General features: G+C 39.3%; 1 protein-coding gene across 1 annotated transcript in view; it reads left to right on the top strand.

The window, feature by feature from the left end:
• Window positions 1-129: 129 nt before the first annotated feature.
• The window catches only part of SYDE2 (synapse defective Rho GTPase homolog 2), a 55519-nt gene continuing 43009 nt past the window's right edge, over window positions 130-12639 (top strand). The window contains exons 1-2 of the mRNA XM_029948072.1: window positions 130-1171; window positions 11601-12284. Of these exons, the coding sequence (XP_029803932.1) occupies window positions 424-1171; window positions 11601-12284 (1432 nt within the window). The 5' untranslated portion in view covers window positions 130-423. The remainder of the gene's footprint in view (window positions 1172-11600; window positions 12285-12639) is intronic.

Genomic DNA, 12639 nt, shown 5'->3' on the forward strand with positions numbered 1-12639 from the left:
TGCGAGCACGCGGGCGGAGCCCGGCCGAGCCTGAAGCAGCCCCTGCCGTCGCCTCAGGCGTGCGGTCCCGAGGCTCGGGTCCCGGGAGGGCGCCCGCAGCAGTGGGGAGCGCTCGGGCCTCGGCCGCGCGGCGGGAAGGAGGCCGTCTCCTCGGGTGGCGGGCGCTCTCGCGCCTCTCTGCACGCCCCGCCGGGCTCCGAAGGCAGCGGAGAGGAGGACGACGCCGAGGAGGACGACGCCGACTACTACGAGAACCTGCCCGGCGGCATCCAGTCGGTGCCCGCGCCTGAGGGGGCGGAGGCGGAGCGGTGGCCCCCGCCTTCCCCGGCGGCGGGCTCCTCCCCGGGGGCGGAGGGCGGCCGCCTGGAGACAGGCAGGCTGCAGACCCAGTTGCGAGAGGCCTATTATCTGCTGATCCAGGCCATGCACGACCTGCCCCCTGACTCGGGCGCGCGGCGGGGCGACAGGGGTTGGGCGGATCGCGGCTGCCTTGTGGGAGCCCGGGCTCTGGGCCAGCCGCCTTCCCCCTGCGGCGCTGCGGACCGCGGAGTCTGCCCCCGAGACTGGCATCGGGGAGGCGGTGGCCGCCCTTGGCAGCAGGTGTCCCCGCCCCGGTCTCCTCCGGGGGAGTCGGGGGGAGGCCGCCCGCGGACTCCTCGGATGCGGCTGTCCTGCAGCAGAAGCCTCGAGAGCCTCTGGGTGGGTGCCAAGCCTCCTCCTTTCCAGAGGTGGCCGAGCGACAGCTGGATCAGGTGCGGCGCGCGTGGGGACCTGGACGAGCCCCCGCCACGTGGAGGCGGGATGGCTGGCTGGAGCAGAGGCAGCGCCCGGGCCGCGGCGCCCTCCGGCCTCCGGAGCCCCTGCTCCGAGGACCCCGGCCGCTCCTCGGGAAGCCCCTTCGGGGATCGTGCGGGGTCCGCGGTGGTGCGCGGCGGCAAGGGAGACGGCCAGGAGGGGCTGCCCTTCCTTAGGCCTCCTGCGGTGACAGTCAAGAAGCTGCAGAAGTGGATGTACAAAGGACGTCTGCTGTCCCTGGGAATGAAGGGTCGCTCCCGTGGGACACCCCCCAAAATCTCGGGAGCGCAGACGAACCCTCCAAATCGGGGCGCTTTGAAAATGCGTGAAAACCAAGTCCTCTCCGTGCCTCCAGACCAAAGAATTAGGCTAACAGGTAGGATACTTTGCCATCCGAATACCAACACCTTGAGCCTTAATGTTTACCAACTGGGCTTCTGTCTCAAGAGACAAGACTGAAGTATGTTTTTGCAGACAGGTACGTGCCGGTGCCAAAGTAAGTGACACGTAAGTGGCAGCTGAATGCTCCAGGTTGCTTAGTATTATGCATTCGCTCGTTTTGCCTTTTTTTTTTTTTTTTTTTTTTTTTTTTTAAAGACAGCGGCAAGAGGAACTGGGCGGGGGGTTTGATTTTCCTCCACTAAACCGCCGTGCCTACTCCGAAGTACTACACTGAGCAAAGGTTAAGTTCATCACACGCTTTTTGTGTAGAGCTGGGCGGTGCTGCCTTCATTTTTATTCTTTGTGGCTCTAGGCAAATCCGTAGACTTGGTGGAGTTTGTGAATTTGAATGTGATTCAAGGGAGACTTTTACGGGCTTCATAAATTGTCATTTTACTCATTACACGCCCTCCCCCCCCGACCCCGCCCCAGGTGCCGGTGCACACAACACACACACACGGACACAACCAAACCCAAAACCAAACCAAACTATCAGCTAAAATTTCCTTCTAGTCACTAGGATTTCACGTACTTCACCCCTCCACCTTTCCTTCCTTCTCCCTCTCACACACAACAACAACAACAACAAAGTGAGTAATCTTTTTATTGTGGAAGAATAAAGGCACCAGTATTTTAATCAAGAGAAAGATGCCTAGTACTTCCAAGAAAGTGCAGACATTTAAAATCGTTTCTGAACTAAGTCTATTTGTTAATTATGCTGTCAATAGTAAAAATTCATTTCTGAAAGAAGTACAGTACTTTCAAACGGAGTCCAAAACATGATCCTTTAAAATATAATATTAAATACAAAGAGTTTTAGTGAACATAAAGATATGTCATTAATTTATTTTTTTAAATGTTTCATTATTTTTGATACAGAGAGAGACAGAGCATGAGAGGGGGAGGGGCAGAGAGAGAAGGAGACACTGAACTGGAAGCAGACTCCAGGCTCTGAGCTAGCTGTCAGCACAGAGCCTGACGCGGGGCTCGAACCCACGAACGTGAGATCTGATCTGAGCCAAAGCCGGAGGCTTAACCGACTGAACCACCCAGGCGCCCCGATATGTCATTAATTTAAAACCTATTTAAGTGGTGATATGTAAAAAGTATTCACAGTATTTGGGATTTTCTCTGGTAAGAATTACAAATCCTCCAGGACGGGTTTATACACATTAACTTTGTTTAACCAATATATACAAAGCCGTGGGGAGAAACAAAGTTCACAAAACTTGTAATCACACAGTGAGGACAAATCAAATGATTCATTTAAAGCATATACAAACTTGAAAAGTTTTTTTTTTTTGAGTCCATAAGTCTCTAATCCATACCTGTCAAACTTTTTCCTCAAATTTCTTCCATTTCTTTAAAAAATTTTTTTAAATGCTTATTCATTTTGGGGAGAGACAGAGATAGAGACAGAGCTCGAGGAAGGGAGGAGCAGAGAGGGAGACACAGAACCTGAAGCAGGCTCCAGGCTCTGAGCCGTCAGCACAGAGCCCGACGCGGGGCTCGAACTCACGAACTTCGAGTCCAAGACCTGAGCCAAAGTTGGATGCTTAACCAACTGAGCCACCCAGGTGCTCCAAATTTATTACATTTCTTTTGAATAAAGGATAACAGAATGTAAACTTCTTTAATAAAGGGAAGTGTACTTGATGGTAAGTTCATATTTTAAAAATATGTGTTTGCAGGAGTAAAGTATTTGTAATATTTATATTTTATTGCTATTATTTTTACTTCCCATGATCTTGGTTCAGTTAACTCTTTGTAAAATCATTAAATTATAGCCATTAAAAAAATCTGCTTAAAATTTTAGTCAGATTTTTTTTTTTTTTAAATTTTTGAGAGGCAAAGAGAGACAGCATGAACAGGGGAGGGTCAGAGAGAGAGATACAGAATCTGAAGCAGGCTCCAGGCTCTGAGCTGTCAGCACAGAGCTCGAACCCACAAACAGAGAGATCATGACCTGAACCGAAGTTGGATGCTTAACCAAATGAGCCACGCAGGCGCCCCAGATTTTAGTCAGTTTTAAACCCTTTTGTTGTAAGGTTAAACATTACCATTTGATGGCTTTAAGACCCTCAGTAACAGTGTAAACAAACATTCAAGGATTTTTAAAGTAATGTAATAATGCTTAAGAATGAATTCATTGATTCTTATTGAGAAACTCATTAAATTGAAGTAACTGTAAAATAAATTAAAATGATACAATTACTAGGTGATAGTATTTTAGATATTCTACAAGAAATCTAAGCAAATTCTTGAGTAACTTCTGGTTTAAATAACTTTCTCAGATGGTATTTCCTTTCAAGTCATCTTTTTGGAAAGATAAAAATAACGTGTAATGTTTACATATCTAGTAGAGATTTGGAGAGTTAATCTTGTTTTTTTTTTTAAACTATTTTTCATGAAGGTTAGTTGAACTTAATAAAACCATTCTGGATTCTTTATGTGGTTCTCATAATCCCCCTACATAACCCCCCCCATGACATCTGTCATTCAACAACAACAAAAGAAGCAGGGGTCAAGTAGTTTACCCAAGGTGGCTCAAACTAGTATTATATGGTTTGTATATATTAGTGTAGCGATTCAGGCTATTATATGGATTCAGACTCCGGTCTCAATGACTCCAAAACCCCTATTTATATAAGTTTAAACACATGCTAAAGTTCTTTAGAGGGCTGATCCAATTAATTATATTAAGTTGCTTGGATTGAGAAGATGAATGGAATTTCAACAAGGTTTAGAGGGTAGGTAACTACTTCAAAGTTGCAGAGAAGCTGGGGGAGTTCTCATAGTTTGTTTGTTTGTTTTTTTTTAACATTCATTTATGTATTTTGAGAGAGACAGAGTGCTCTCGAGCTGGGAAGGGGCAGAGAGAGAGGGAGAGAGAGAATCCTAAGCAGGCTTTTCCCTTCCAGGGCAGAACCCCACAATGGGTGGGGATGGGAATTGGGGCTCAGCCTTAGGAACGGTGAGAGCACCACCTGAGCTGAAATCAAGAGTCCCAAGCTTCACCCTGAGAGCCACCCAGGTGGCCTATTAAGATCATTTTTAAGTCAATATATCTATGTTAGGAGCACCTGGGTAGGTCAGTCAGTTAAGTGTCTGACTCTATTTTGGCTTAGGTCATGATCTCACTGTTCATGGATTGAGCCCCACCTTGGGCTCTTTGCAGATAGCAAAGAACCTGCTTGGAATTCTCTCTCTCTTCTCCTTCTCCCTCTTTCTCTCTCCCTCCCTCCCTTCTTTCCCTTTCCTCCCTTTCCCTTCCTGCCCCTCCCCTACTAGTGCTCCCTCTCTCTCTTTTCAAAATAAATAATCTTGTATATCTATTTTAAGCCTTTACCTTTAATGTTTAGTTAAGATTGATATTACCTGGATTCTATTTTTTTAACATCTTTTCCAGATTCTTTTATTTTTTTTATTAAAGAAGTTTTTTATGTGTATTTTTGAGAGAGAGAGAGAGAGAGAGAGAGAGGGAGAGAGAGGGACATAGTGTAAGCAGGGAAGGGGCAGAGAGAGAGGGAGACATAGAATCCCCAAGCAGGCTCCAGGATCTGAACTGTCAGCACAGAGCCTGATGTGGGGCTCAAACTCACAAACTGCAAAATTGTGACCTGAGCTGAAGTTGGACGCTTAATCGACTGAGCCACCCAGGCACCCCAAAACAAGTTTTCTAAATAATTAACTGGGTAGTCCAGATGAAGTAGTACACTCTAGATTGTATAAAGATGTTAAATAAACCAAAAGGTTTATATCACACTTTCTATTTAGTATTATTTATAAGAATATTTTCTTTCAAGATGAAGTTACATAATTTATAACAGAATAACTATATAATGGGATGGAGGTACCTAGTAATCTACCTAATACTTAGGTATTTTGAAAACTTTTGATATCACATACAATCATTTTTAAATGATTAAGAATTATTTTAAATTCATTTTGAAAGCCAAAATGATGTTATATTTTGATTTCTGGCTTCTACTGAGAACCTCTAAAACTTTAGAGAGTATAATAATGCCAGTGATTTGGTGCTTTGGGTGTGTACTGTTCACAGATTGGCCAATTTGTACTTAATTGAGATGATTATTTAAGAAATCTAAGGTCATTACACATGGTAAATATTGTCAAGTTCCTGCAAGCCGTAGATTATAAAGGAATTTTAATCTATTTGCCAACTATACTTCATTATAAGTCTTTATAAATATATTTAATTAGCGTATAGTACTGAGAAATAAATTCAAAGGCATCAGGTTGAACTATTTCAGCCTTTTATTGCCTTAAAAAATAATTTCCTACTTTGATTCTACTTTTGCTGCTACACAATTTGTGAAAGAAAAAAATAGGGTATATAACTTGTTAATATTTTGTCTAAAAATTTTAGGCAATTCTTTTAAAATTGTATTAACTGGTGTGATCTCATGCATTATACTTTAAGGTAGGTTGAGATTTATAATGCAGATTCTCATCTATTTCCTTAAGTATTTGTATCTCTAATTTCTATTTTTTTTAATGTTTATTTTTGAGAGATTGAGCATGAGTGAGGGAGGGGCAGAGAGAGAGAGGGAGACACAGAATCTGAAGCAGGCTCCAGGTTCTGAGCTGTCAGTACGGAGCTCCAGGTGGGGCTCCAACTCATGGAGTGTGAGATCATGACTTGAGCCAAAGTTGGACGCTTAACCACCTGAGCCACCCAGGCGCCCCTGTAGCTCTAATTTCTTATCTTTATGATCTACATGATCTTTATGAATTTTTTCAATAAATTCTTTTATTCATTAGCCCTATTCACGATTAGTAGCAACAGACATATAATGTTTGACTGTCTTCTAACTTTAAATCCTTCTCTGAGAAATTCTGCCACTGTGGCCCTGGAAGCAAGTCCAGTTGCTTTTTTTTTTTTTTGGAAGAGCGCCATAGAACATTGGAGTTGCTGGTGGCAGGAAAACTCTGAGAAATACAAATTCAGCAGAAAATAGGGTGTTGATTTGAAAGTCCTACATTTCTAAGTGGAGTTTATTTTTTTGAGAGTTGCTAAGGTTATTTTTTAGACCTTTGCCACTCAAAGTGCGGTTATGGAGCAGTGCTTTTCAAACTCTGAAAATCTGGTTCAAATGTGGATTTATGGGGGGGGGGGTGGGACCTGAGATTCTGCATTTTAACAAACTCCCAGTGTAGATGTGGCTGTTTGATATATACTTTGAGTAGTAAGATTCTAGAATTCCCAGTGCACCAATCACCTATCTTGATTCATTTGTTAAAGTTTTGAAGAAGCATTCTACTTTATTCTGATACTTGATACTTAGACTAAATTCTATTAGAACAAAGCAGTTGAGCTCTTTCAGCTTCAGTTTTATTATGTATACATTTATACTTACTACTTACACGTGACAAGTTTAAGCAATTACCTTCATATTGGTCTTATCTTTTGCACCAATAACATGACGTTATGGAATCTACCAGTGAGGAAGCCATGTAGTATGCTGGTTAACAGAATAGAGCCTCTAGTTGTCTGATCAGAACTCATCCATCACTTACCAGGCTTGTGACCTTGAGCAGGTTACTCAACACTGGGTAGTCTTAGCCTTCAGGTTGCTGTGAGGATGAAAAAAGATAATCTATTTGGTACCATGCTTGGTGCTTAGTTAGCTGTTACCAAGAGAAGGGCAATCAGGCTTTCTAAGAATACTACCTTGCCCACATCCTTAGGATTCTGGATAGAGAATGAAATGATCAGAAGTTAAGGAGAACTGCCTTGAAGAACGCTGGGAATCGGGCTAGCACACACCCTTTAGGGACGCTTTCTTATTATTCTGCTTGTCTTTCTGTGTGTGTGTGCATTTTTGTCTTGCTCTTCCCTCTTACTTTTGTGACTGAAAACAGCCTCAGAGTTTTCTTCTCTACTGTCCCTAAAGCTAGCACACAGCTTTTTTTCTCAAAGGTTTTATTGCTGGTCACAAGGGAGGAAATATAAAAGAAAAAGAGTTTCTTTTTCATTGTACCTATCTCCCCATTTAGATGTATCTGGAAAAGAAAAAGGCATATATATAAACACTCATGTATAAATCTAAGGCTTACATTTATTCTAGTCACTTTATCTGGGCTTTCAGGTTTGACTCTAAGTAGGGTTGCTTGTATTTATTTAAACTCTAGTACAGTGTTGTATGAATTCTTTCATTTAAGATTTTTTTAAAGAGAAGTAAGCAAAAGCAACAGACTTTGTTTCGGCAGTAGGGCTTTTTTAAATGATGGAAAGATGTCTATATACTATAAAATTTTATTTTTATTTTATTTTTATTAAAGTTTTTAAATGTATTTATTTTTGAGAGACAGACAGAATGTGAGTGGGGGAGGGGCAGAGAGAAAGGGAGACACAGACTCTGAAGCAGGCTCCAGGCAGAGTTGTCAGCACAGAGCCTGATGCAGGGCTCGAACTAACAAACCGTGAGATCATGACCTGAGCCGAAGTCAGACTCTCAGCCAACTGAGCCACCTAGGCGCCTCTATAATGTACCATTTTTAAAAAAATGTTTTTAATGTTTTTTATTTTTGAGAGAGAGAGAGAGACAGCATGAGCTGGGGAGGGTCAAAGACAGAAGGAGTCGCAGAATCCAAAGACAGGCTTCAGGCTCTGAGCACAGAGCCCGATGCAGGGCTCGAACCCACAAACCGTGAGATCATGACCTGAGCCAAAGTCGGACGCTTAACCCACTGAGCCACCCAGGCACCCCTATAATGTACCATTTTAATGAAGGTTGAAATCCATAATTTCTCAGTTTGCTGATGATTTTGAGCTGGGGTGCTAATTTAATGTTTCGTAATAGTAAGTCATTTATTATGAAATAATAGTTGAGGACACAAAATTGGCTTGAATAGTTCACTATTGTGTAAAATATTTTTCTGAGGGAAAAACTTAATTGCCACTTCTGCATTCTCCTATGGATTTTCAAAGTAAAATGATTTTAATTAGTCATTTCATTAATTATAACACAACATGTATAATTATAAGAGAATAAAGACATTTTTGACTTGCAACTTTGCATACTTATTTTGATATCTTTTTTACTTGTAATTTCAAAGTGTGTGTGTGTGTGTGTGTGTGTGTGTGTGTGTGTGAACATAGCTGTAGGTAAAGCTAACAGGAACTGAAGGTAATTTAAATTTATGCCAGTAGTAGGGTTTAACTTTAATTTTAGTATAAAAGGGAGTAAATGGAAGATTGCAGCTACCTTTCTCTGTAATTTACACTCACATGCATCCGTTTAGTTACTTGAGATAAAAATGAAATGTTTAAAATTCTTTATATATATAATTGCTCAAGTAAAATAGTGTCCTGTATGTATTGCTTATATTCACTTTTAATAAATGAATGGAAAAAAATGAAAAAAATAAATGAATTTGGCCTTTTTCAGAAATCATCATAATGTACTTATTTATCTCTGAATTTTAACTTAAGTATCGAGTAGTATATTAGATTATTTAGCAATAAATATCAGACTATTTGGTTTCAACTTTTTGGGGTTTGTAGTTACAGGAAAAATAGTTGCATGGTATCTCATGGTATAATTATTCCTTTTAATATTACACTCATTAGATACTTATATCAGTGGATGTGTCGGTTTGCTTAAATATGGGATGCTAGTAGCTTTATTTTTATCATTGCAGATCCTTGGCGTATAGTACAAGTAGAAGCATGTTTATTTCTTTAAAATGTATGTCAAAAAAACTTGATAGGACTCAAAATAATTTAACTATATAAAATTTTGGATCTGTTGAGAGACATATGAGAAGAAGAGAAAATAATATGTGACTCCTAGCCATTGTGAGTTGTATAATTTTATACTTTTGGCTTCAAATTTATAATTGTTAAAACTACAAGTAATATCCTGTGATCAATTGAAATGCTATTAAATAATATGGGATTTGGGCTTAAATATGAAATAGATTTGGATTTTAGTACACTTGGCGAAAAGATGTGGCCACTAATAACCCAGAAGACCCATTGATTCCCGAGTTATGTGTTGATTTTCAATTCTTATTTCAGTTCTTTAATTTTAAAGGAAACAGAACCAAAGACTTGAATTCTCATAGTTTTCATTAGCTAAATTAAACTAAATCAATTCAAGATGTTTATTGGATATTTGTTACATGTATGCATGTTAAATCCTGGAAGGTAGAGGTATATTGCTACAAACTTTGGAGTTGTAAGAGTTTATTTTGAGTACTATCTTTTCCATTTAGGAATGAAGTGATCTTGGGCAAGTTATTTGACTTTTCTGAGTTATATAGTTTTCATGATATTTCCAACATTATCTCAATTATTACCAGAAGCCACCCTATAAGGTAAACTGGATTGATATTATCACCACATTCAGAAAGGGTCGCCTACTTTCCTACTTTTGGTGGGTAGCAGGGTATAGGGGAGACAGGTTAAGAACATGGATTTTAGGATTAGATTGACTTAAATCTGAATACTACAGCCAGCACCTTGACCATATTCCTCATTTTATTCTGGCTTATGGAATATTGTGGAAGTGAAGGGCTTTCTTACTGCTTTATCTCACATTCCTCGCACATAATAGGTACTCAGAAAATATTTGTTGAGTAAATAAATGTCTGGCATAGTAGACATTCATGGGAAATTTCTTCCCTTTTGATTCCGAGTCCATTCCTGCCTCTGGAACTAGTTGAACTTGAAACCTAGTTTGTGTTTGAGGTATTTTTAAAAATTATTAACTTTTTTTATATTGGCCTATGTGGTTGGGTAATATTTAGGATAAAAAAAAAAGACAACTTTACACTTATAAGGGATTTTTTTTTTCCAGTAGAGTAAGGTTACCGAAAGCCTTGATTATCCATGGACCTAATTTTGTGGTTGTTTCTAAGCTCTTCATAGTTTAATGTGTTTTTATCACACTGTTACTAGGCTTTTATATTTTATTTACTATATTACTAAGATGAATCAACCATATATACACTTAAAGTAGCATGACTATAATTCCATAATTGAGAAAACTGACATGATCTTGAATTTTTAGAAATGTGGTTTTGTTTTAACTTTCTATGCCTAGTAAATTAGTGTTATGGTATATATTTAGCTTATTGACTGTTATTGAAGCCTGCTGTATGCAGTTCTTTGGACGTGCAAAAAATTTTCTTCTCTATGTGGAATTGATGTCATGTGTACATTTTTCTTTAAAAGTCTTATCACATTACATTAACACAAACATATCAAGTATTTGATGACCCTCATTGGACTATGAATTCCTTAATTCATTTTTTTTTTTTTTTTGAGAGAGTGTGAGAGCACATGAGTGGGAGAAGGGCAGAGGGAGAGACAGAGACAAAGAGAGAATGTTAGGCAGGCTCCACACCCAACACAGAACCAGACTCAGGGCTGGATCAGTTGAGCGTCTGACTCTTGATTTGGGCTCAGGTCATGATCTCAGAGTCATAGGATCCAGCCCGTGTCTGCACTCATCACAGAACCTGCTTAAGATTCTCTTTCTCTCTCTCTCTCTCTTTTTCTCTCTCTTTCTTCCCCCCTCCCCTGCTTGTTCTCTCTCCTTTCTCAAATAAAATAAAAAAGTTTAAAAAAATTATTCAAAATAGGCATTAGAGTCATACTGTGTACAAAGCATTCTATATAAGCTTTTTATAAAGTATGTTTTGCATGGGGTACGTCTTTGTTAGCTCTATCATTTTTATAAAAGCAATCTCAGGGTATGTTTATTCTTTTTCTTAGAATTCTTATGTCACTTTTACTAGTGGTCTAAATAATAAAAATTATTTGTAGGTGAAAAAGCCAAAATATTTCTTGTTTCATTTTAGTATCCAAATGTGTAATACTACTTTTCTTTCTTTTTATCTTTTAAAAATAGTATTTTTTCTTTTTTTTTAATTTAAATTTTAGTTAACATATAGTGCAATATTGACTTCAGGGAGAGAATTCAGTGATTCATCACTTACATACAACAGCCAGTGTTGTCACAAGTGCCTATCTAGCCTGTCTCCCACCCACCTCCTACCATCAACCCATAGTTTGTTCTTGGCCATTAGAGTCTCTTGTGGTTTGTTTCCCTCTCTTCCCTTTTATCCCCTTCCCATATGTTCATCTGTTTTGTTTCTTAAATTCCACATATGAGTGAAATCATGGTATCTGCCTTTCTCTGATTGACTTATTTTACTTAGCATAATGCATTCTAGCTCCATCTATTTCATTGCAAATGGTAAGATTTCATTCTTTTTGGATGGCTGAGTAATATTCCATTGTTAAAAATAGTATTTTAATAACTGATTTCAAGTGCCTATTTTCCCTGGTATACTAGGCATTACATTTTACTTCTTTTTCTTTGAAACAGATTTATTTGAAAATGTCTATGGGTCTTCAGTAAAGAGAAGAGAACTTGAAGATCTTAAGGATAATATTGGATTCAGAGGTCATAAGCCACTTAATAGCATCACTGTGTCAAAGAAACGCAACTGGCTGTATCAGAGTACTCTGAGATCTTTTAACTTAGAAGAAGAAAATAAGAAATGCCAAGACATAAATCATTTATCCATCTCACCTAAACATCAGTTATCACAACCTTTCCTCAAATCATCTGAAGAATATTGTACATATGTAGTGTGTAATGCTACAAATTCTTCATTATCAAGAAATTGTTCTTTAGACTTTAATGAGGAAAATGATGCAGATGATGAAGGAGAAATATGGTACAACCCCATTCCTGAGGATGATGACTTTGGTATATCAACTGCCTTGAGTTTTGGTGAGGCAGACCCTGCTGTTCTGAAGTTTCCTGCTGTTAGTTTAAGAGTATTGTCTGGTCCTGACCTAAGGAAAGCCCAACAGTACACTGAAGGCATGCCGTACTCTTCAGAACACAGAGGCAATGTTCAGACATCACACTCTAATGAAGTGAATCCTGTTGAGTCCATCCACTCCACAGAGCTCATGCGACAGTACAAGCAAGGGCTTGGACACAAGACACAAGAAGGAATAATGGTAGAGGAGAGTCTCATGTTGAAATCTCCTTTTGCAGGTAAAGATGATCACCTGTTTGCCTTCTTCCATTCTTCAATTCTTTGACAGTAGCTAAAACTAAATATAGATGTCTATTGTAGCAATGTATTTTCCTTACAAGATGAATGTGTTTTTATAAAAATAAAGAAAACTTCAAAAACATTTAAAAATATTTGTATATAGATGGTGGTTTAATTATCCTATCACAGACTTGATTTTGTAAGGGGTGAAGATGCTAGGTTAGTCTTATACCAACTATTAGCATGTCTGTCCTTAATTAGTTTCTCTTAGTTGAAAGAATGGAATCATGAGGCAAGGAAGATAAAGATATATTCTTTAAAAAAATTTTTTTTAATGTTTATTTTTGAGAGATA

The sequence above is a fragment of the Suricata suricatta genome, chromosome 8 (assembly GCF_006229205.1).
Source record: "Suricata suricatta isolate VVHF042 chromosome 8, meerkat_22Aug2017_6uvM2_HiC, whole genome shotgun sequence".
Lineage (NCBI taxonomy): Eukaryota > Metazoa > Chordata > Mammalia > Carnivora > Herpestidae > Suricata > Suricata suricatta.